The 26173-nt window shown below is 41.6% G+C and overlaps 1 protein-coding gene across 1 annotated transcript; it reads left to right on the forward strand.

The window, feature by feature from the left end:
• Positions 1 to 1015: 1015 nt before the first annotated feature.
• MEIKIN (meiotic kinetochore factor) lies at positions 1016 to 25898 on the forward strand. The gene is made up of 11 exons (XM_066612923.1): positions 1016 to 1027; positions 1908 to 1911; positions 4112 to 4327; positions 9477 to 9567; positions 10221 to 10299; positions 11783 to 11843; positions 14227 to 14367; positions 15233 to 15366; positions 22914 to 22997; positions 24873 to 24996; positions 25786 to 25898. Exons 1-11 carry the CDS (start codon positions 1016 to 1018, stop codon positions 25896 to 25898), a joined length of 1059 nt encoding a protein of 352 aa, XP_066469020.1.
• Positions 25899 to 26173: the final 275 nt, after the last annotated feature.

The following is a 26173-nucleotide window of genomic DNA, read 5'->3' on the forward strand; positions in this document are numbered from 1 at the left end:
ATTCAGCTTTCCCACTTTGTGCATGAATGTACATTTTCCAACTAGAAAGCAATGGCACCTTTTTGAAAGTCCCCATGGTTTATTAGAATAATACAGAAGGGTTAGAGGCAATTAATGTTTAATTGTGCAAAGTTCAAACACCCTGGTATTTATGCATGAGATTTTATGCTGTAGGACAAATGTTAGTACAGCTAGAAAAGGAGATTTCTAAATAATCTCTGTCTTGAAGCCAAAATGCACACAATTTTAAAATGGGTCAGTCCTGATAGAGTTCATTTCTTTTTTTGACCCATTTTAGCCCTGCCCACAGGTGTACACATTCCACCCCTGTTGCATATATGCAACGTTGGGCAAAAATGGCTGATAGTTTGGATCACTGATATTGCAATCCAGGGAGACAGGAGAATTGCAGGCAAAGAACATGAGAAGATCACAAAATATCAGGACCTGTGAGTAGAACTTGGGTGTCTCTAGAAGGAGGTCAATATTGATCCCGTGGAGCAGTGCCTAGAAGTCTAAAGAAACATCTTGACATGTTTGAGCTTCAGCAAAATTCACCAGCTCAGCTACAGAAAACTGTTGCTTGTTTGACGATGAACAGCAAGAATCCTATGGCAATATTTCTGGCATTCCCAGGATCGTGGTTAGATTGTGGTTCCCAGGGTCATGAATTGCAGAACATAACTAGTCCAGCATAGGGCACAATCCTAACTCTCTTTCCAGCATTGACATAAGGGCAATGCAGCTCCAGGGTAAGGGAACAAACATTCCCTTACTTTGAGAAGACCTCCATGAGCGCCACCCAACTATAGGATTCAATACACGTCCCATTGGCACAGCTATGCCAGTGCTGGAAAGTTGGTTAGGATTTGGGCCATACTTGCTTAAACTGTGTTAAAAGTATCAATAATAATAATAATTGTTGTGAGCCCTGTGGTGGTCCCTGTGAAAATTTTCCCAAATAAATCTATGGTTCATAACAGATTATACAATGAAGAAATAGGCAGACCCCCAAATGACGCTGACAGTGAGATTTAAAACACTGGCTCCCAACCCATGGTCCATGGACCTCAGGTGGTCCTCAAGACCCTGAGAAGTGTTCTGAGGTCTCTGGAATTAAAAACAACAACACACCTTTAATCACTTTCATTATCTCACCGAGTGAGCACTCCCCCATGGACCACCAGAGAGGGTGGAGAACAGACTGCCCGCAGCTTTAGCAGGCAACGAAAGCAGCAACCCACAAATCTTCTCTATAAATAATAAAGCTAATAAATCCCTACTAAGTCTTTAAGTATTACAAATTTAATTGCATTTTTTGTGTGCAGGTTTGGAGATGAGAGGGTTACATACAGTCCACGAAAATTCCAATTTTTGCCTTAGTGGCCCACAGGCTCCTAAAGATTAGATTAAAACTTTCTTCAGGCAAACTGGAAACTGGTCGAGCAGGAACCACCATTTTCAAGACATAGTTTGAAGCGCCATCTACTGAGCAAAACCAAACCAAAGGATATCCTAGTATTTTATTTCCATTGTAATTAAAAGTCCATATAACATTTCACATTCTTAATTCTATATTTTAATTCTATATTATTGTTTTTTTTTAGATTTGGAGACCTTTATTGGCATTAATTCATGTTCCAACAAATGAGTTGTTAAAGTAAAATAAGATGTAAAATGAAAAGAAATAAAGAATTAAAAATAAAATTAAAATAAAGGTCACACAAATTTTAAGGTTAAAATGCAAACAGACCATACAAATATTTATTACCATCATCATCATCACCAATGTCACAGCTGCCTGTTCTTTAGCTGGAAGTGGCGTTTATTACTAATCAGGCCCCTCCTAGGGGCCTAGAAGTTGTAATGTATTTGTGAGTATATTTTGTGAATTATTGTTGTTTCAGGATGGTACAGGGCAGTGGCAGCCGCTTGACAATCCATCAGTCATTCTCTCTGCAGGCTTCACTCCTCCCTGTGCACCTGGAGCTGTGGAGACTATGAAGCCTGACCTGATGCACTACTCCTAGTTTACTCAAGGTAGTAAATGTGGTCGCAGGAGGACACCCATCGCCGCTCCGCTGAGTGGTGTGCAGGGAGCATCGAGCCCTACTCCGCGGTGCGTCACTGGATCGCCTGATTGTCCTGGCCTTCCCGACCAGCAGCAGGGGGCGCTGTGGGCTTGGCTGAGTTAAGAGGCTTGACTGGCGGCTTGGGGCGCTTCTGGGGACTCGCCGCTGGGCGGAGGTAGGAGAGCGGCGCTTTGGAAAGGAGGGGGTGGAGGAGCTGCTGCGCAAGGCTCGAGCCTTTGCTCTCACGGTCACGGCTTTAGGCGAGCAGGAAAGCGACACCGTCTTGTGAGGGGGGCTTAATTTACCCCGGGGCAGCAGCAGCACCCAGGGGTTTCAGGCTGCAATCCTATCCACACTTACCTGGGAGTAAGCCCCATTGACTATAGAGGGATTTACCTCTGAGTAGGCATGCCTAGGATTGGGCCCTCCGGCTGCAATCCTATCCACACTTACCTGGGAGTAAGCCCCATTGTAGGCAGTAGACATGCATAGGATTGGGCTCTGAGGCTGCAATCCTATCCACACTTTCCTGGGAGTAAGCTCCATTGACAAAAAAGGGACTTACTTTTGAGCAGGCATGCTTGGGTTGGGCTCTAAGGCTGCAGTCCTAGCCACACTAACCTCAGAGTAAGACCCGTTTACTATAATGAGTAGTACTTACTTCTGAGTAGAGAGGCATAAAATTGAATTGTAAGTGATCAGAAGCCTCAGAGGCTCCCCATCACTTAGGACTAGAACCTGTGGCTGCTGCAGGTCTAAACTGAATCCCTGCTGCTTTCTTTTCTCTTCTTCTGATCCTATCAGCTTTTCTTCTTTAAAACATTTCTGCCCAGCCCACAGGTGTAGCATATATGCAACAGGGATCAAATGTGTACAGCTTTGGGCTGGGCAGAAATGAGTTTAAACTGGTTTAGGTATCTGCAATCTTATCCACACTTAGCTGGGAGTAAGCCCCCCCCCCTCCTATTGACTATACTAGGACTTCTGAGTAGATATGTATAGGATTAGGCTCTTAATAATCAACCACTCCAGAGAACTGGAATGGGGGAGGAGAATCCAGCATAGAGAATTTCCTTCCTCAACTACATTTCCCAGAGTGCTTTGCAGGAAGCCGTGACAATACAACCTTTCCCTTGTAGAGAAGCTTGTGGATGTTCACACTGAGCATGCAGAGAGGTCTTGAAGCTCAGCTTTCTTCAGTCAGTCACTTGTCCCAGTGATTACTCAGTTGGGGATTGTCTTCGATAATGAATCTGAGAACTTTGTTCAGTGATGGGTAGGGAGGGTCTTTTGTTTTTAAAAAGTAGCAATAATGGAAAGTGCTTTCTTTTATTCAGAATACTAATGAGGACATTTCTCTCCTTCAGTCACTGTCCCTGAGAGCCTATTTATATAATCAGTTAATAGGGGATTATGGTGCTCTTCATTATAGGTTTGATTTACTCTTCCAAGAACTAAACCAGAGAAGATTAACAGACAAGCTAGATGCCTTTTAATAGGTAGATGCTACAATGCTTTCAATAGAAGCTGGGGGGAGAGCCCAGGAACAGCATGTGAGGGGGTATGATTAGGCTAGGAATTGAGGCAGAGGTGAAGTGCTAAAGCCCCCCCTTCCCACTGCAGTTAAAGGCCATTTTGAACATGCAGGCGAACACACACCCTTAATATTATTGCTTACAACAAAGTAAAAATTAAGGATCAAGCACATGCATTTATGTGCTTGTTTAGTTTGAGTGCCAGTGAGGTGCAAGATAAATAATCTTTTATAGGCTTCTTGATGGGTGAGTGGGGGTGTCATGGATCCCTAGAGAAAAGCATGAATTTGCTGGAGTGTCCTGAAATTCTGTGTTTGTATTTTCTGGGGTTCCATTTCTGAGATAATCCTTGAAATGTGATTGTGGAAGAGTACTCTTAGCTATGGCAACCCCAAGTTGTTATTTCTGGGTTGCATCAGTGCTCTATTGTGTGTCTAGTGTCTGTACATTCAGTATGATCCTCTTGACCTATCACTAATTTCAACCTTTTTTTCCATTTTGCAGGAAATATTTCTATAGTGAGAAATGCAAAGAAAATGGAGTGGCCCAATTTGCGCAGTTATTCTCATAAAAGGCGGGCCCCAAAGAACATGCGTTGTGCTTCTCCTGTCCCCGGCATAGTGGCATCCTCTGCTTTGGGCAGAAGACGCATGACAACCAAAGCTCCTCCGTTGTGCCTGCCTATGCTTTCCAAACCTAAGCAGAGACCTTGTGCCAAAAGTAATGAGTCACACTGTTCAACTAGCTTATCCTTCTACTTTGCTTTCTAGTGTATCTGTGTTATATTATAACAAATATAATGTTTGTTATGTCTTTGTGTGCTAGTATGAACAGTTCTGTCATCAACATTGCTTGTAATGTCTTTAATGTGCGAGAGGTAAGAATGCAAGCCGAGGTTGTGAATGGTCATAGGAAGTAGGGTGGTGTGTTCCCAAAGGTGTCTAGGGGTTTTATGTAAAAAAATCCTGTTTGTTTAGAGGCATCAATCAAAAACCCATAAAGTCTATCATCAGTGGCATAACTAATGACCATGTAGCCCTGTGCCAAGTTCAAAATGATGCCATAGAGTGATGTCATGCCCAAGCTTATAAAAAAGTGAAAATGGGGAAAAATCCGTCTCCTCCCCCAGCAGCCCACCATCAACTTGCTCTGTCACCCCCCCCCCAAGCTCCTTCTCATATTAACACCTTATTGATTCTCTTCTGTATTATAATAACACCTAATTGGCTTTCGGAACAATCAGTCTCATTGGTCAGTTCTGAGTTAAGAAAATTCAGTTTTTGTTACATAATGCAGTTGTGTTTTTATTTTCTGGTTATTTGGATAAACCTTTTGATAGAACAGAGATATTTTGACAGGGTTTATTTCATTGCATTCTGCATTAAATTCTGCATTGAATGGTGTATAACATGATGGTATTGTTCGAAAATACCAATTTTTCACAATTTTGACCAGTATTGCCAAGCTCAGGTTGCTGCTCCCCTTAAGTTTGTTGCCTGGTGCAATTGCTACCCTCTGCAACCCCTTAGCTATGCCACTGTTTATCACTTATTAATGAGCATCACAGGAAGGCTTTTTGTGGCCTGTTTGAACAGAATATAGAAGAGGAATTTAAGTTCTCCATTTCCTGGTGTTATTAGCTACTTCTTTTCAAAACTAGGTTGGAATAAGTTTTGCATGAGTTTGATTTGTAACTAATGGATGGGGTGGGAAAGTAAACAAAATGGTTCTAAAGTCTTAATATGGAAATTATTATTATGAAAATATTTTATGTAGCACTTTGTGAACTTTTTTTGTTGAAAAGTGGTTTACGCTTAGAATTTGTAATCTATTTGTAATCTTCAGTCCTATACTCACTCACTTGAGAGTGAGAGTCATTATACTTGATGAGGCATCTAAGTAGACATGCTTAGGACTGTGCCGTAAAACCTGCAGAAGAGGCAACAGCCCCGGGACAGATACTCTGCTGAAGAAGTGAGCAGGGACACTTTCTCTCCCTATGCTAAATATAAGAGAACCACCTCATTAAAAAATCTCTCTTAGACCGGTTAGCAGGGGAGGCCCGCATGAAGCTTTTTATTCTCATCTAAGGTGAACGTGGACATGGTGAATTTTTTAAGTCCTTATTTACGAAGTAATTAGTAAACATAGTCCTTATCATGGTGAATAGATTCTTTGCTTTTGCCCATTTTCTTGTGTAGCGGTGGTTGTGGTGGTGTGTGTATGTGGTCAATTATGTGATGTTTGATAAGATATATTTTTCCTGAAGCAGAGATCCTAGCTTAGTGTTTAAAAAAAATGATAAAAAGCAAGTGTGTAAAACTCGGTTTTAAAAAAAGTGACATGAAGCTGTTTGAGCCACTTTTGTGCAGATGACAGTGTGCAAACTACAACAGGGAGATGGATCTGATCCTTGTTGTTTGTCCAAGGACAACAGCAACCTTCTCCCTTCACAATGTGTTACGTTTCCTCCCTCTCTCCCTCCCTCTCTCCAAGTATCTCTAGAATTGTTGAGAGGCCTTCTGTGCACCCAGATTTGGTTTATATTGTTTAAAATCTGGTAATGTGCAAAATTTATTTAAGCTATTTCTGCCATTTCATATGTGCAACAGGGATCAAATGTGTACACCTGTGGGCTGGGCAGAAATGGGTTAAGACTTATATCCCACCTTTCCTATGCTGAAGCAAATGCCCAAGGCAGCTTACAAATGCCACATTAAAATGTACAACTTGCAGCAAAAGACACTTGCAACTTTATAGCAAACAGAATACAAGAGACTCATTTCCATCTTCCCTGTTTCTTGAGTCCATCCACATGTGCTGTCTATCTGGGTTGGGCTGAAGTTGGATCAGCTGTTAATATGTGGTTTGTAACACCAGCAACAAAAAATTGAAAATGCCTGCTGTTGGTAGAGGTGATTTTTTTTTTTTAGTGACCAACATAGAACGCAAAATAATGAGAATTTCTGCTCAAATCGTGATATAAAATGATATTAAGAGCAAAACATGAAAAACCACTTATTTAGCAAAATGGCACCACTTTTACTTACTTTGGGGGAATCTACGAGTGGTCTTCACTAAGGCAGTGAGCCCCTGAAGCATTTTTGATGGTAGAGCGACTGAATAAAAGTATCTGTTAGCGGGTGTGCATGTGTGTAGCAGCTGGGGGAGGAAGAGATGGGAGTGGGTGGGATGCCCAGGTACCAGTACTGTAATCTGGAGGTGAGGTGATTGAGTTCTAAACCATGATCTGTATGTGTTCAGTGATCAGGTGAATCTGCTCGGATCTGGATCTCCCCTCTTCCCCAAGCGACTCTCCTTAAATGCCTTTTCTGGGTCTTGTCTGTGTGGTGCTGCACTTCTTAGAAGCTTGGAAAACCAAACAAGGCTTAGTAAAACCTTCCTCTGATTTTATTTTTTCTGTGTTGTACTGCACCTTGACCTAATCACCTTCTGTGGCTTTTCTTACACATTTTATGCCATTGTGGTATGCAAAGTGGGGATATTGTAATTTAAAAAAAAATTCTGCTTGTCTTTGTGGTGCTGCACTTTTGAGAAGCTTGAAAAAAAATGAATATTTATGTATATATGTTTGGTACAAGTCTAAAACGATACAGAGTTCACAGATGAAATGCTTATTGTGCTTTATTGCACTGTTTTTACAATTTTGAATAAGAATTTGGATAAAAACACATAACACCACAATTTATATTAAGAAATTGGGGGGGGGGAATCACCCAAAAAATACCCCCAGTTATTGGGCAACAAGCATTATACAAATACAATGAGTAGCCTCAGAAATGGCTTTCTCTAGCCCCACCCCCATCTCCTTACATCCTTACACCCATCTCCAAAATAAATTATCATTTCAGAAGAGGAGTGGGATGTATCAGTGGTATGTCTGGACTCCTTAGCAACAAGATGTAATGTACTGTGGTTACAGAGGGTTAACTTGGTTACAGATGTCATGTAAATATAGTCCTCCTGCAAATGGGACACTGATGGTGTAGTTCAAGATTGGGGACTTTTGGCACTGTTCACTATAAAAAGTTCTAGTTTATCAGAGTCAGAAACAACTATCTTATCCTTATGTGGGTCTTACTGAAAGTGACACCTGTTTTCATGTGTCACCAAAATAATCTACCCCTCTTGAAATGCAAAGAACAGATGGCAAAGCTGAGAATAGTTATGCAAACATAGGTCCCATTGTTCTCAATGGAGTATGGGTCATTTGTGCAACTATGTCGCAGTGAAATCGCCCTCAGTAGTTGCATGATAAAGCCGTCCTCTGAAGTGTGTGTTAAGACTGAACATTACTACACTCTTACCACATGGGAGGCAATGATGAAATTCTTTCCCCACATAAACAATGAAAAAGGAAAAGGCACCTCTCTGATCATTCTTCTTCCTCAAAAATGATCATGTGTCTGGACCGTTACAGAGACAGTCACTGCATGCCCACTATCAAAGCCTTACCATCTGCTAACTGTTCACATGGTGCATTAAATTGAAATGCCACAAGAGGGTGTTGTTCTCCATGTGACTGTTTAATGGCGGGGAGCAATCAGATGGCTACCAATGTGTAATATACTGATGTGGGAATGCCACAGATAATAAAATCATCAGATAACAATTAAAAGGTGAAAAGGAGTTCTTGCAAATCTCTAGAGAGACATTAACAGCTGCTTTCATTTAATGGAATTTATTTATTTATTTAGAATGATATTTCAGCTTATATTCTTATATTATTCAGGAATGCAGCACTTCCTGGATAATGCTGTTTTGTGGGTTTTATTTTGATTCCTTCTTGGTATATAGGACTTATGATTCCTTTGGCTTACTTTGCGTTACAGAGTAATTGCAACTTGCTAACTTTTGGTCAGATTCTGCTAAGGATAGATGGAGCGTTTGGTTTTATGCTCGCATGTGTGTAAATGTAATGTTTGTGTATGCCTATATACAGGTGCAACGTATGTGTATATTATCTGTGTGCACGTATAGGCACATGTGCAAAGAGATTAATGAAACCGATTTCCAGCGACATGTTCTTCATTATGAGCTAGTAAAAAGTAGTCTGTTGCAGCTTTTTACTAGTGCCGTCTCTGCAGGCGCATTAACAAAAAATAGCTACAACCTGACTTATGCACCTATATACCGGTGGGTGAGGATCAGCAACTCTGTGGACTCCAGCACTTGATGTGGTTTCCCACTCTCTATTTATGTCAAAGAGGCCTTTGAATGTAAATAACCACATGGATTTATGGCTCCATATCTCTCCTTTATGACCAGTCCAATTGATTGGTGTACCATTTCGTTAGTAAGATTTAACCTACTGCCATCTGTGGTTACAGAGGGGATGTACACTAAGACGCTTTATGTAGAACACATCTGTTCCTGTAACGGGGCATACTGAAATTATCCAATGCATTATGTTCTACTGCCCTCGATATGCCAGTTTCCGTCCACCTACTTGTCGTGACTTATACTTAAAAGGGATGGCTCCTTGAATGGCTCCTTGAATTTAGAGAACTTGAAATTTTTTTCTCAGTTGTTACCTTATTGATACTATGGAGATGATTTCTAAATTTTTAGTCTCTGTGTCTTCCAAGCATACCCTGTCTATTTTTAAAATCCATTTATGGTTAATGATTTGTAATTTTTTATTTTATCTTTTTGTGCTTTATCTTATAGTTGGCTGATATCAACTATATGTATTATGTATGCCAATAAAGGTTATTGGATAGTAAATGAAGGGTTTTCAGCTGAGATGAATTATGTTAAGCCAGAAAGATTGAAACTGCAATAGTTTTTCTTCATGGTTTTCATAATCTAGCTTTTAGAGAAATTTCTGATTATTTTTTTTTTACAGAACACATTGGAAATGCTAATACAAAAGTTTTGCCAGAAATTCAAGAAAACTCTGAAGTGACCCAGATGGATTGCCTTTCAGCAGAACGAAGGTGTGGTATAATTAATGCTCGTTGCAAAGATTTTAGTATGTGATCTGAGGGACTGTCTAAAGCAGTGGTTCCCAACCTTTAGGAGCCCACAAACCACTGGGGCAAAAATTGGAATTATCATGGACCACATGCAGCCCGCCCACCCTCCCAGCGCACAAAAAATACAGTTAAATTTGGTAGTCTGAGGGGATTGCTCTGTGAAACACTGAAAGTGCCAACTGCAGCTATAAGCAGTTCATTCTCTGCCCTTGGTCCCTTCTCTGGTGGTCTGTGGTAGAATGCTTGCTCGGCAAGACACTGGAAGTTATCGAAGGCAATCATATATATATTCTGAGCTCTTGCAGACCACTGCAGACCACAAGTTGGGAACCACTGGTCTAAAGACACCCTGTGTAAAGGCACAGATCCAAATGAATAGTGTTTATAGATTTTATGGCTAGAGCAGGGATGACTTGCTCAGTTTTTAGATACATCACTATGGAACTCGTGGCATGATACCTGACTCTTAGAGCATGTCAGTTAATTGTATTAAGCTCTAAATTAAGAAAAGTCACCATTTCGCAGAAAGACAAATGGCCTAAACATCAAAGAAGAGTTGGACTGTCTAATGACAAATATAGAGCCATAATTGTATTGTGTTTTTTTCTAATTAGAGTTGAATTAAATTATAATGAAAACAGAGGCCTTGACACAAGAGAACATATCAGCGAATCCAGTGCTATTCTTTTGAAGGTATGAATATTATTATTAAATCTCTTAATTCTGGATAAATCTCTCATATATTATGGATATTAAGATAGATAAATTGATTTCAAACCAAAGTTTCAGATTGTGGTTTGTGGAGGGACTTGGGTTCAAATATCATGCAAAGCTATAGTTTAGTTGGTTTTGTGTTATGTTGGAACTTGGCCACTGACTTGTATAACACAAAAATTGTTTGTGTTTAATTTTTATTGTTCATTATACAATTCAGAGGTGCTGATTCCAGTGGTAATCTTTGTTTCGTATCATCCAAACCTTTTCAGTTATCAATCCTATTGCCTAATGCATATTAATACACATCATATCATATAACTGCATAGCATAAATTGTGGCTAAACTATTGACGCTATGCCAGAAATAGCAGCATTTTTTAAATCCTCTCACAAAAAATGATAAAGAAGCATTGAAATATTCAGAGAACTTGCTTTTTTGGTGCATAGTGAGAGGGATGCATAATAACATAATATAATATGTTATAATAGCATAACTGGAATGGCAAAACTGTCCTTTTTATTAAAGGGATCAGAGATGCATTTCCAGGAAAATATTGATGTGGACATGAATGACAGGTTCTCAAAACAGGAGTTGAGAACCCAAGAAAGGGTCACAAGCAGCTTGGGAGGGGGTTGCAAAGCAATGAAGGATTGGGTCCAATCCCAGGAACCTTCTACATAGTAGGGCTAGGGAAGACCCCCTAGAAAGCTGCTGTAAGTACATAAATAAGCACAGACAGTACTGAATTAGATGGTCTTACTGTAGGGCAGCAGTTCCCAAACTGCTGACCCATCAGGGGAACCAGAACTAGGCCATTCCGCCTTTAGAAGAGTGACCCAGAAACGAACGCCCCAGTTGCGCTGCAGTGATCGTGGCGACGCCGGGAGCAAGGGGTTTTCTAAGTTACCTGGGGTGTCACACTAGCGTCCAGGAGGGTCCTGGATGCTCTTAGCCCTGTCTACAAGCCTCCACGCTGCTCCTAATCGCTCCAGTCTGCAATCAGAGCCCACTTCCAATCTTTTTTGCAGAAACCAGAAGTGGGCTCCTATTGCAGATTGGAGCGATTAGGAGCAGTGCAGATGCTCGCAGAGGGGGATGCAAGCCTCCAGGACCCTCCTGGATGCCAGCACGACCCCCAGGTAACTTAGAAAACCCCTTGTTTTTGGTACTGCCATGATTGCTGCAGCGCCATCAGGGCATACCCCACTGCCCCTTTCCCACCCCCGCCAATACTTACAGCTTCCCCAAAGTCCAAGTAGGGCTTTGGGAACCACTGCTCTAGGGGTTTTCAGCATTTGGGTTCCAACTAGCTCTAATATGGAGAGGTTGTATAAATTTGTATATTTTTCATGGGTCCCAGTAACAAAGTTTAAAAACCCCTGATGTTCTTTATTGTCATATATCTCAGTTAACAGCTGTATTATACTCTGTCATTTGAGTCTTCCACTCTTGCCCTTAGGCTTCTTCACATTTAAGTTCTGCAAGTAAGGAGAGTCTACAAAATAGTGAAGCTACTTCAGGTGAGTATGTTCAAATCTAAGGGGGAACAAAACCTCTTTAACCCATTTCTGCCTGAACCACAGGTGTACACATTTGTTCCCTGTTGTGTATAAGCAGCGTTGGGCTGAAATGACAAGTATGTGTTGAAGATTTATTTCTCTTGTGTGACTAGCCCTTATGTAAAATTCTGTTGAACAATACATTTAGTTTTCCTGTGTCAAGCTTACAAATTCCACTGCAATCCTTCTCAAAAGGACTCTTTGCTTGCTCAGCTTCTCATGCAAGATGAAGAGCACAAAAGCTGAATTCTTCATTGCCTCTAGAAATACCAGTAGCTTATGCAGAGTACTTGGGCTTCTGGTTGATGGCAGCAATGTTAGTTCAGGTAGTACACTAAGGGTGCAATCCTACCCTGCTCTGGAACAGGCAAGCCAAGAAGCTTGCGCTGTATCCAGTGCAGGATAGGGGCCCAACCGGCTCAGCCAAAGGCAAGGGAAAACATTTCCCCTTACTTCCGGGTAAGGCGCCTTTGCCCCAATGTGCCTCTTCAGACTTGCGCCACCTCTTGAGGTGGCACAAGTTCTAGGAGAGTGGAACGGCTTTGAGCCACTCCCAACTCCCCTGGAATGACAGTTGGGATCCAGCATAAGTGTTGGAACCCAGCCCTGCTTCACGCTCTCCCCGCCCACTCCCAGGGCAAGGCTCACTGAGGAAGCTGGCGCGGAGGCTTGTGTCAATCTCTGCAAGCCAGCGCATCTCTGAGCACCGACCTGGCTTCCTCCCAAGGAGGCACAAACATGCCTTATGGCACATTTGCAACCCTCCTGCGCCAGCGCAAGGGACTTGTGCCGGCCCATGGGCGCCTCAGGATTACACCCTAAGTTATGCATTAGAACCTGGCCTGCAGATTTTGTTCAGAGTCCGTTTGACCATTCTTCTAATTTGGATCTTTCTGTACACACCTTGAGGTCCTACAGGCTGAGACAGAGGGTTATAGACCAGATAAATAAAGTTAACCACCTTCCTTACCTATTGTGTATACCTGGTATACACAATACCAGTGGTAAAGTCTGGCTACCCTTTTTCTCGAGTTATATTGTTCAACCAGAGTGTGACAGTCTGCACTACTGGGAGACATAGAGAAGGGTACAGAGGGGAATTGCGATATGACAGAAACTGGGGACAGTGTGTCGACCATTGGAATGGGGTGTAGTCTGTGGCTCATTGGTTAAGGAACAGCAGTTTCTAGAATCTCTCTGCTGGAACTCCTGAATATTCTTACAAAAAGTGGTTATGAATATTCAATAATTGTACTTTATTAATTTGTCTGAATAAATCAAAACAAATGTCATTCTAAAATAATTGTGGCTTTGTATCTGGAAAGCATTTATTTGTTTCCAGGGCATCCACAGCAGGGCCTGGGGGGGGGGTAAAGGGGGTTATTTGTACCCGGGCCCAGGAGCCAAAGGAAGTGGCCCAGAAAGATCCTGGGATCTGACATTTTCCTATCTAATCTGAACTCGCTGCCTGCGCATGATGCTCGAGTACAACCACATGCATGCAGTGTTAATTGCTGCTGCAAGCCATACACACTGGGCTCAGGAATGCATCCATGACCCCCCTGAACACAGTGTCAAATCTGGGAGGAAACTAGTTTGCTACAGTAGCTCTTTGGCTTGTGGATCCCATAACCATTAAGGAATGTGTAGAAGCTCAGGGACCTAGGTGCAGCTCTACTGCTAGTGCAGAAGTTCATTTTGGTCCATTCTAGTGTGAGCCTAAATACGATGATGCTAATTTTCTGCAATCGATTTGCTGTGTTTCAAAGATTTTAGAGAGATAGGAGTGTGTTTGGTTTTCCATATTACTTTATCTGGCTACCAATGCTGCACGATCAGGTAGACCTGGGATCTGCATCAAGAAGCCTGGTAGACCTGGCCTCCGAAGACTATTGTGGTTGTCAGCACCCTTCCCCTGTCTTATTTTGCCCCCCATTCTGCCTGCCCCCACTGCCCCCTTCCCCCTTTGGGAAGGAGCCCAGAAGAAACTTTGTACCCCTGATAAAATTCCTCTCATAGGCCCTGACCTGCAGTATTGCTCTTTTGTACTGAATAAATATTTTACAGTCTGGTGGAAACATCTTGTAAAGAAAGAAATATAAGCAATCTGTTAATTACTGTACGAAATTATTGACATAATTTTTTTCCCATTTTTCTATTCTTCAGTTTCAAGATCTCTGTTGTTGGTTTTTTGAGTCAGAGTTTGTGATATATAGCTCTTGATAAAGTGAAACATGGGCTTTAAATTTTCTCTGCCTTTACTGACATTCATTACTATGAAAGAATATTATTTTTTTCGGCTTGAGCAATGTTCTGATTCTTTACATTATGTCTTTAATTCCAGAGATGACTTTACCATCAGGTGTTTCGGACTTTCTGCTGGACTGTTTAGATATGGATTCTACAGTGGGCCCTGGTTTAGAATCTAGTGATAAAGCAGATAGTTATTCATCTCCTGAAATATTCAGAGATGACAGTGGCGTAGGTATGCAATATTGTTGTGGTCTAGACATGGGGGGAGGGGAAATTAGTGATGAAAGATGAAGACAGGTGTGTGACCATGTGTCTCTGTCTATTCAAATGAAAACATATGCCATTAGTTAAGTATATTTTTATTTGCTCAGTTGATCCTGGAAATAATCAGGGAGGAAGCTGTCCTTAAAGCTTCAAGCCTCTTTATGAAAAACAAAACAAAATATTGTCGCTTTAATCCAAGCCAAGTTCAATAAGTTTTTTTCTTTTTCTTGAACTTTAGGTTTAAGTCCATATCTTAAAGCCCAAGTTTATTTATGTTGTCATAAATAGGTGGAAATAAGTTCCACTGGGTTCTGTGGGGCCAAAGATATGATTTTTATACACATGGTTTGGTAGGAGGTTTTTCAGGGGTTTTTTTGTAAGTAGCAAAATTATACACATGGTTTGTGGAGGGAGGTCTGTCTGGATTGTCACCATGGCATAGGAGAAGGGAGAATTTTGTCCCCACCATGGGGGCCATTCACTCTCCCATAAAATAAACCAAACCCCAATCCACTCAGAGCCAAGAAATGTCTTTGAAATTGAGTTGAGTTTAACCTATGAATGTTTAGGCATGCAGTCTTTTCTCTATTTTCTAATTGCCTAGTCTGAGGTGTCAACGAATGTTTCATGGATTGATAGCTAAATATTGTTTTTCAAATTACTCCCAAAATTTTAGATCCTTTACGCTTCCCATTGGGTCCCAAACATGTTTGTTAACTCTAACTGAAATTGATGACAGTTGGCCAAGAGTAATTAGTTTACATATGTTAACATTTAACAACTTGGTGAATAGCAAAAATATGATAGCAGCCATAGTTGTCTTACATTTTTAGAAGAAAACAGTGTTTCATCTGAAGAATGCCTTGGATGCAAAAATTCTACCCTCCTGAACACCAGCAAAGCTATCAACATTGAGAAGATGCCACAACCATCCAATCTTTCCAAGATATTTGGTAACTTTGTACATAACTAAGCTTTTGACTCTAAACCTGTGTTCTATGCAAGCAGAAGTAGGGATGGGACAATAGCTTAGTATCAGGCTTTGCATGTGGAAGGTTCCAGGTTCAGTGCCTCACATCTGCAGCTAGAGCTGGGGAAGACCCCCATCTGAAATCTTGGAGAGCTACAACCAGCCAACATTGTGGACGTACTTCTAGCTGGACCAATGATCTGACTCTGCATGAGGCAGAGGTATATGTTCAAGTGTTTGGCAGCAACTGTCGGTTCGAAAACTTGGGTTGCTGCTTCTCTGGTGCAAAGTGAGAGGGGTGCATAATTTTAGGGGAGAAGTGAACAGGCAGGGGTGCTTTTCTGTGCACCCTTTTTCTGTGCACCCTCTCCCCTGCCACTCTTATCCACTTGTGGCAAGCACATATTAGGAATGAAGCGGCTGGAGATGTTGCAGTGTTAGAAATGTCCTCTTTTCCCCAACACACGTGCAGTCTAGCCTAACTCCATTTTTGTTTCTAGTTGGCAATCTTGGGAGCTTGGCAGGACTTTGCTCTGGAAGGGGTGCTGTCATGCTAAACTCTTAGGAGACGTCAGGCTAATTAAGGGTCATTATAGGAATGGAAGGCTGTAGACACTGCTAAACTTGATCTCACTCTAGAAGTATTGCTAATTCTCCCCAGTTGAAGTCAATGTGAATTATTGTGTGTGTGTGTTCATGACACAGGTAGGAAGAAGCATGTACATGTGAAAGAGAAGTGTTGACAATGAAAAAGAGAGGCAGAAGCAGGATTAAGCACCTTTCTCACTTCTCCCCTGCACACCCCAATTGTCCCACTGTGCACTGAGCAGAGAAGTAGTGTCCCAGATTTCCAGATCCATGTTTGCTGCTGGTTAATTTGACCTCAAATTATTGTGAAGGAATATCTCCTGCTCTGTGTCATGTTGTAGTGTTCTGATTGCTGTGTTACCTTGCATTGGTCATGTTCTTTTCTGCATAGATTACAATAGTTTTAATACTGATGGCAACCATCTTTCACACTATTGAATTTCATCTCTTTTAGAGGCCAGTCTAGGGGGCCAAGATGAGTACCTTATGAGGTAATAGATAAAGTTTTGTTATGGTTCTTCTTAAGGCAAGAATTTGTTGAGGGTAAACTATTTTAAGCATTGTCTCTGTTAATCGTTCTGTTTTCTCATCCTCGAGGGACTTTGCAAATATACAACTGCAAAATGTTTGTTTCTGTGAGGTAAGACATGGTTATAAGCAACTTGACAGGATTCTAACTATATTGTGGTCTTAATCCAAAACATCACATTGTGCTGTGAACACACTATTGTACATGAGGGTTTGTGGCAGGAAGATCACCTATTATATGGGATTGGGGAGCTTAATTTCATGTGTGCCTGTGATCAGTGCTGTCTGTTCATCATTGTGCATTCAGTCCCCAGAATCCAGCAGTACAGATGGCATACACAAATCCTTTTGTGCATATGGTTTCCAATTCCAAAGGAGATCGCTTGCTTGATCAGGATGTATGTGTTCCTAATATCCATTTCATTTTGTGTCACAGTTTGCAGCACTGCAAATAGTCTTCAGAGCCATGCATTGGATGTGTTCACATTATCAATTTTGTCTTCCATGATTCCTCAAGGAGCCTGGATGTTTCTCTCCCTTCTTGGGGGCAATTTCCTTCATCTCAACAGCTGAATAAAGTTCTGTTTAGCTCATAGAGATTGCTGCTGAAAAGCAGCTGCTGTCTGTGACCATGGAGATCCCCTTTTGTATGAGACTTCCTTCTCGAAAATGCTTCCCTGGGGACACTGGTGGAGCATCCTGTTGAGACAAAATTGACCATGTGAATTGGCCTAATGACCAATTGGATATAGCACAAATGCATTGGCTAGAATGTTGCCAATTAATGGGGAGGGAGGGAATTAACTTCAATTCTTTAAAAAAAAAATTGAGAACTCTGTGTGTGCCTAAGTCTATAATTACTTGCTTAGTTACTGAATGTAAGAAAAGAAACTAATGCTTTAATATTTTTGTCAGTGAGAGACCATCCAAGAGAAAACTAAGTTCTGAATTGACAAAAGCTTCAACTGTAGTGGCAGGTAAATGATATTGTACAAATTAGTTGTTCAGCTAACAGATTTTTGTCAGATGTGATTGAAGTATATCCTTACCCATCATCTACATATGGTGAAATCCCCCAAATCCTGCCTTTTCTAATAACATTCTTTTGGAATTCTCTTAACTCAGATCCAGGCAAGATAGTGTAGTTTCCTCATTTGCCCTAACATGCTTGCTCCCTTCCCCTCCCCTCCCCCAGTAAATAGCTTATGAATGGGGGGGGGGGCAATCTGGACTGGAACTGTGGCAGAAGTTCTAAACCCTACCCCCTGCTGTGGTCCTGAATGCCGTCCTTCCCCTTGCAATACTGTTTGCAGAAGGAAAAAAAATTGACACCCGGACCACTGATGTCACAAGAAGTAATTTGGCCATAAAATAAGTTTTCTTCATTCAGTGTATTGTTTCAGTTGCCTCCAGAGGTGTTCACATTTGTTGTTAGCTGAGACTACATGATCCTTCCCTTTTTTAGGGTCTCATGGATACTTCCTGGCGCACTCTCATATCACATGCCTTTTCTCTCTAGGGTGATTCATCTGCGTGCACACACACCTTCCCCTGATGTCACCCTAGCAAGCACAAGCATGATTTAGAATTGCACTTGACCCAACTGGAAAGATTTTGAGTGTAATAGATAGGCTCCAGTGCTAAGGGGTAGTTAAAAGCTCAGAAATTGTGACAATTAATGGTGCTGCAGAAGAGACTGTGACCCACAAATTGCCGCACATCACTTAGGCAAGCAAATGACTGGGGAGGGCTCCTCAGACTACTTAAAGCAGTGTTTCTCAGTGTTTGTCTCCTGCCATACCACTTTGCATGGCCCATCTATTGGAAGCACCACCGGAAGTAACTGGCAATGATGTCATCACCAGTTACGTCTGTATTGGGAGGCCAGGCACAATATGACAAACACTGGTAAGAGGCTCTGGGCAGATTGGAGAGCTTTTTTGAGGCCTACCTGCCAAGCATCCTACTGTTGCTTGTTGTGTCGCATTGCTGGACTTGCTGCCAAGTGGTGGGGGTCTGGGGTTCTGCAAGTGCCACTGTATACCACCTCAACTACCACTGGTTGAGAAACACTGACTTAAAGCATGACTCTTTTGTTGGCAGGGAAACAAGTGAGCAAGATTTTGTCAGCAAAGGAAAAGACACCTCAGCCGCAGTCTTCTGCAGTCTTGTTATTGCCTCAAAAGAAACAAAAACAGGTGACCTTCTAATGCCTGTGTGTCATCTTGTGCTGACAAGGATTCTCCTCTGGTTGGCTCTATGCATCTGAATAGTTATGGGGAGATATTAAAACCAGAGGCCAGGGAAAGGCCCCCTTAACTAGGAGAGGTGCATCATCTCTCACCATAGTGATTCATGCCTCTTCAGTTGGTGAGTCTTCAGCTGCTAAATGTTGTTGCTGCTGGGCAGTTCTGGAAAAACAAAACACTTCCATTGAAATCAGGTTTTGCCAACCATAACGGCATGAGTCTGACCCTTAACCATCCCCGCTTATTGATAAATCTCAACAAGGAGTGGGGCCATCAGTTCTCAGAGTGACAGACTCGATTATACAAATACAACTAACTACAGGCTGAGCAAGAGACATTCCCAGGACTCTTGAAGCAGCAAACAAGTTATAAATGACTTCAGGTTTTTCCAGCCAAGGAATCGAACGAACAACTTTCTGTAATTATTTAGGACATGATCTTTGTTAAGGCCAATACTTCGTTGACCAAAAAGAGTGGATGTTAACAAAGGAATGGGGCAGAATTTAAAGGGAACGTCAAGGGGGGGAGCTACGTAACTCATTCCTGCTTATTGTTTCTATTCCACAATTCCTCTTCCCCCCCCCCCCCAAAAAAAAAACAAAAAACAAAAACTGAACCTATCTTGAAATCAGTTGAAGGGGGGAAAGGGGGGAAATTTGGCTAATGGGAAATGTCACTAAATAGCAATCAGCAGACCAGGAAAAAGGAGTAAGTTTCACCTATTGACTCTCCAGTCCAAATGCCCTGGCCATGCAGACATAAATTCTGCCCCAAAATGCTGACATTAGAACAATGACAGAGACAGCTTCCCAAAAAAAATCCGCTTTGGGAGTCCAATTGGAGTCAATTAATTTTTGGGGTGTGATGATAGAATTTCAGGCTTCGTAAACTGTGTATGTCACTCTTCAAAAAAATTTACTAAATTTCTAGCTTGACTCCTGAAAAGAATTTAAATACAAATATATTAGAATTAAAATTGCCCTACACTTCCTTAACCTGAAGGTTATAGGCCCTCTCAAAAACAGTGTCTTATGGTGCTTCTGGAAACGCTCAAACTTGGAATTTGGTGAGTCTTAAGGGAATGAAGCCCATAGTTCTGCTGTATCCTGTAAGAATTTGGGCTGACTCATCCATTTGGTTATGGAAAAAGATCTGTTATAGTCTCTAAGCCATGATGCTACTCTAAGTTCACATGAAACAACAGTCAAAAGAAACAGAGGGCCAAATTTTGATTACATATGTCTAAAACAGCCATTTTCAACCACTGTGGTGTGGCACACTAGTGTCCTGTAAGTGGTACACAGGTGTGCCACAGGAATTTGGGGGAAGGTCATTTATTAATAGGGCCAATGGGAGATGTGAGTCCCCACTGGCAGCATGGTGTGCCTTGTCAATTGTCAAAAACCTGGTGGTGAGCCTTGACCATTTTAATGCCTTGAGATGGAAAAGGTTGAAAATCACTGGTCTAAAAGATTACATGGGACAACCCAAGTCAGCCTTCCCCTCCCAATGTTGCCATTTCATAGTTATTAAGCTGTGTGATAGATCCATTATGCATTCCTCAGAAATATGGCACATGCCTCAAATGATCTTAACACAGACCAACACGGTGAGATCTTGGAGCACTGTGTTGGTCTGTGTTAAGATCATTTGAGGTATGTGCCATATTTGCTAAGGACGTGAAAAGGACTGGTCACAATCTCCTGGTACCTGAAGAGTACACCAGATGTCTCCCCTTTATCTGGTGGTGCTGTAGTCCCAGTGGTCTTCAACCTTTTTCATTCCCTTAAGTTGTCGTGACTCCACAACTTGAGGCTTTGCAACCTCATTGGGGTCCCAACCCCAAGGTTGAAGAACACTGGTGTACTCCATGCTGGTTGGCAGAGCTTGTGGAGAGAGCTGCTGCATGTTGGAAGATCTGGAATCCAGGTAGGGACGCATCCACCTAGGTTTGAGACTGGTAACTTCTAAGTCATCTGCCTGCTGGACCACCCACTGCCCCTTAGTGTCCAGCATTGTAACTACTTTCCAACATACATACTGTTTGAAGGATTACTGAAATAAAATGTTTTGGCCACTCAGTATGTTATCTAAATGCTCTAATTTATTGATATTGAGTTCATGATGAGAAACAAAGTAGTGTACATGGGTCCTGGTTGGTCTTTCATTCAGATGGGGGCCAGACCCCAGGCTTACCTACTTTCAGCAAGATTGCTGCGTCATATGCTGTAAGACCGTTGCTCTGGCCTAAGTACAATCCTTGGTGTTGATTTTGCATCAATATATTGTTCAACTTGCTGTAGCTTAATGATCAACGGTCCAGAAGCATGAAGTGCAGGAAAAAGGTACAATTCAGAAGCACAATATTGTCTCCTCCTGTTGCATTGAGTTCAAGTGGACAAGACACATCGGCCACGCATCATGGTGCTGCAACTGGAACCTTGATCTCCACGCAGCCAGTTGCTGACATGGTAAGTGGTGATGTTGTGGCATTCATCCGCTAAGCTTTAAGACTTTGAGGTGAAACAGCTGTTAAAACTCAGTTTAAGAAGATGAGACAATAACTATAAAAGGAAGAATCCTACCATCTATTCTATTCTAAAGTCCCCACACCTGTGCTGAGGGGTTTTTGTTGTAGCTAAAGTAGGACCTCCTACAAGGAATGACACAAGGACCTCCCACAAGGAATCATTACCCAGAGGTTTCTGAACAAACCCAGAGGTTATTGAACAAATAAGCTTTGTAGAAGTCAGAAACATTCAAAAACCCTAAAGAGGTTAAAAAAAAAAGCCCTAACAGATTTTGCTTCCAGGGCAGTCTAAAGGTTAACAGGAAAGAGTGTTGGATCCTAAATAGCCTTCCCCATGCTTTGGAGTATCCTGTTGCTATAAGAAGAGAAGTATATTCAGTTTCAGTACTGTATTAATATTGGAAAGCTTTTGAACAGCACTTTGTTGCTCACTGCGTGAAAGAGAGAGGAGAGGATCTGTGAGAAACTGGGGAGAAGATTTCAAACAAAGACAGCAAGAGAAAGGGAAGGCTGACCGTTCAATGCTGAAAACTCCAACCAGTCCATTCAGCCCAGCACTGTGGTCCTGGGCTTACTTTGAAATAAGCCACACTGAATCCAGTAGGACATACAGGAAGGTTTAGAAATGTTATCAGAAAACTTGTCAAGATCTCTCCATAAATATAATCAATTTTTTAAAAAGGAGCCCAGGCCCAGGATAAACTTGAAATTCTTTCATATTGTTAAAATGCCACTTTCACTGTAAAGCAATTCCAAATGGCTGTTATGGCAGTATAAAAAGATAGCTGGAGTCTGCTTTTGCTTCCAACACAAACTTCCTTACTATAAGAACATAAGAACTGCTGGATCAGGCCAAAGGCCCATCTTGTCCAAAGTGCACGTCCCATTGTCTTTCATCTGCAACCTACTTTCATGTAAGTGTGTTAAGAATAAACTCCTTGTGCTTAAATTCCACTGTACAGGAAGCGGCTCACTGCAAGTGAGGATGAAGCACCTAGCTGGCATAAAACTGTTACTCTTTCCATTTTTCTAGCAGAGATATAGGATGCTCAGATATAGTTGCCACAATCCAATACAGGCTTCAGTTAATGAAAGGCTCTTAAATGGATGGACTTAAGTGAGTTTTACTCTGCCTTTGTGACCAGGGATGTTCTTGTAGCCACCCAATGATCTTGTGGCAGTGTTGGGATGTGAGCCCAGGACTTGCAGAGATCATCTTCCTGAATGTCTGTCTGCAAGTCCTGAACTGTCTCCTCTCCCTGCTATCTGCATATTGGGTCCTGTTCCAATCTTCATAATTTCTTTAAAGTGAAAGGCAAATCTGAAGTAACTTAGTTTTGCATTAAGAACCTTGTACGGAAAGGAGTTTCTGAAAAAATGTTCAGATGCCGTTCTGCTTTCAACCTAAATCCAAATTATCCAATGCTAGATGTGAAGTCTGCTGTTCAGAGGAGAATCCAGTTATCTGTGTCAAAAGGATTTACCTCTTGTGAAGGGATTCTGTTTGGAAGAAAAGGTGGAAACTGAATGTACTTTAGGAAATAGGAGTACTTTAGGAGATGTCTTGTACAGAAAGAATGCAGCATTTTAACATTAACATCCATTTGAAGTGCACTTGATATTTGCTTCTGATTAAATTTTCCATGTAGGAAATCGGTTCAAGAGCAGTGATCACAAGAAAGAATAATGTCCTGGAAACAAGTACAGCAGTTCTACAGCTGAAGGATTTAGAGGTGAGCTAAATATGTTGAACGCAACTGTTAAGAACATAAGAACATAAGAACAGCCCCACTGGATCAGGCCATAGGCCCATCTAGTCCAGCTTCCTGTATCTCACAGCGGCCCACCAAATGCCCCAGGGAGCACACCAGGTAACAAGAGACCTCATCCTGGTGCTCTCCCCTACATCTGGCATTCTGACTTAACCCATTCCTAAAATCAGGAGGTTGCGCATACACATCATCGCTTGTACCCCATAATGGATTTTTCCTCCAGAAACTCGTCCAATCCCCTTTTAAAGGCGTCTAGGCTAGACGCCAGCACCACTGTTACAATGTGTCTATGTCTGCATGGGAGCTGGGGCCGCTTCATAGAATGGCTTACCCAATGCCAGGAAGACTCCCTTAGCAGGAAAAGAACCCACTATTGTCTGTGAAAATTGTGTGATCTGTTGGAAAAAGTTGTAGCCTTTTTGTCTGGCCACTTCAAATGCCCACCAGGAAGTAAGTAAATTAGTAACAAACCTTTTTCTCCAGGAGGCAAAAGATTACACACTATTCCCACAGTAATTGTTCAGGTTAGGTTAAACTGAAAGATGGTGACTGATTCAGAGTGAACTTCCTTTGTATCTCCCTAATCTAGGTTCAAGTTGGCCACTTTATCACATTGGTTCTTTTAAGGAAAGATGAAATGAAAGTGTGGTCCAGGAACTGACATCAATCTTACCTCTCTTTCTTCCTTAGGTTGCCCTGGTTTGTTTTGTGTAGTATTTTTTTTTAATTGCAAAACTTCCACAAAGCTGGTACATCCAGTGGTGAAGAGGCAGTCACAGAGGCCTCTTCAAGGTATGGGAACATTTGTTCCCTTACCTCCGGGCTGCATTGCAGCTGTACCGGTGCTGGAAAGTTGGATAGGATTGGGCCCTATACAGTGGGGTAGTTAATGATTGTGTAGCCAAGCTCAAAATGTTGCCCCAGAAGTGATGTTACAACCGGAAGTGACATCATGTCCAGGCTTTTTAAAAAGTGAAAATTGGGAGGAACACACCTCCTCCCCCCAGCAGCTCACCACCCACTTGCTCTACTGCCTCTTCCCAGTCAGTGGCATAGCTAAGGCATCTATCTGCTACCCAGGGTCAAAGAAGATTTTGTAGCCCCCCCCCCCCCCGGACAAAATCAAATTAATTAAATAAATAAAAAGTGTGCCCCGATAGGTTCGAGACACTGTGCTGGGGTGAGGAGGCATGCCCCTTTTCAAGAGGGGCACCACTAGCCAGTTAGCAGGGGCAACTATATTATGATAGTTGAAAATGAGAGCTAACTCATATTAACACCTTATTGGTTTCATGCTGTATCATGATAACATGTCATTGCAACATGTCAATAACATGATAATATGTCACTGGCTCTCAGAACAATCAGTCTCATAGGTCGGTTTTGAGTTAAGAAAATCCACTTTTTGTCCCATAAGGCAATTGTGTTTTCATTTTCTGCTTAAGTGGCCAAAACTTTTGATAAATACAGATATTCCAATAGTTTGTTTCATTGCATTCTGCATTAAATTACCTTTTCAATGATATATAACATGATGGTATTATTCATACATTCCAAGATTTTCACAGTTTTGATCACTAGTCTCAAGCTCAGCTTGTTGCCCCCCTAAAGCTTGATGCCTGGTGGAACTGCTCTTCCTGGGAGAGCAGGGAGGAACAGGGGCCTCCCTGTTGGTACCTCTACACCAACCTCTTGATTTCAATGGATTTAAATATGCCCAATTCTGGAGATAGCTGATTCCTTCTCCCTGCCTTTGTCAAGACCATTCTTTGAAAAGTTTTCTTTTTTTAAGATTTGCACATCTTAATTCCCATGTTGTATTCTTATTTCTTTCAGTCTCTACGCAACCCACCGGAAATCTGCTGTATCATTACAGCTTCACCAGACTTTACACCACCGAAAGTTCTCAAACGTCCATTGAATAAAAAAAGATTATTTCCCTTATCAGGAGTAACAGAAGGTAAAAGGAAGGGATGCAGAATATTGATTCGTATTGGCAGAGCTCCTTTGACAGAGAATTATTGGTCTGAATTTGGTTAGGTAAAAGATCATAGCTCGCTCGCTCTCTTTGGGGAGGGGGGGCTGGAGGAATATTTGGACCAAACTATAAAATGTACTTACTTAAGAATCTGCAGCACAAATTCCTGCAACTGGAAAGAGCATTGGATTGGGAGCTGGGTTCAAATGCTTACTCAGTCGTGAACTTACTGAGTGGGTTTGACAAGTTCTCAGTGACCATTTCTAATACTGGAAATGGGAACAATAATAAGTAGGCCTATCAAGTTTTAATGAATATATTTAAATTGATTAATCATTGAGAGCACATTTCAACCAGTGACGTTGAGGCTGAAGGGTGCACACGTGTTTGAAACTTCTTTGATTGTAGATTGTGTATCGCTTAGTTGGAAAAATAATCCAATAGAGATGTCCTTTACTGTTAAGTGAGTGGTAACTTTTTGTTCGTTAAATGTTGATTTCTTGCTTCCTTCAATGACTAGCACCTACAACAGAGTGGATTTTGTTTAATATGTAAGGGGGGAGACTTTTCACCCACAAGGGCCTCTGTGCTGATGAATGCTGTATTTATTACACTTCGTTGTACAGTTTTTCGTTTCAGATGCTACTTTTTTAGAAACAATGTCTTTCTAACAAACTATTACTCCCAATGTCATCAAAACAGTGATGTTTCTCCAAAAAGTGGAATTACCTGAAATAATTTGTTTTCAATTCAAATTTATGTCTTTTTCAGATATAATTACCAGTCCAAAAAACTGGGTCTACAATCATGATAGGTGCATTGGTCTTCAGAACATGACAGAAGATACCTGTATAAAAAGTGGGGGGAAGGCGGGCAGTGGATAGATCTAGTAGGAGCATCTTAAGGAACCCTGAACAGCAATATTCCAGGGGTACTTGATGTAATCAAGACAAAATGAGGTATGCCTAAGTAAATTCTAAGGGAGTGAATGGAATTTAGGTTCTTACCTTTGTACTATATCCTCCTGGTCTCAGTGGTGTTATCTAATTTAACAAAGTGTTTCTGCTTGTAGCATTTGAGAGATACTGTACTGTACTATGAAACTGCCCCTTTATGAAAGTTACAAAATCTTTAGAACAGGTAACTTAAAACATATTGT

The sequence above is a fragment of the Tiliqua scincoides genome, chromosome 2 (assembly GCF_035046505.1).
Source record: "Tiliqua scincoides isolate rTilSci1 chromosome 2, rTilSci1.hap2, whole genome shotgun sequence".
NCBI lineage: Eukaryota > Metazoa > Chordata > Lepidosauria > Squamata > Scincidae > Tiliqua > Tiliqua scincoides.

What these genes read in the sequence shown, in the direction of transcription:
- MEIKIN (XM_066612923.1), top strand. An exon ending in CAGAGATGACAGTGGCGTAG is followed by an intron (nt 14,368 to 15,232) that starts GTATGCAATATT and finishes TTACATTTTTAG; the next exon opens with AAGAAAACAGTGTTTCATCT. An exon ending in CTTATCAGGAGTAACAGAAG is followed by an intron (nt 24,997 to 25,785) that starts GTAAAAGGAAGG and finishes TGTCTTTTTCAG; the next exon opens with ATATAATTACCAGTCCAAAA.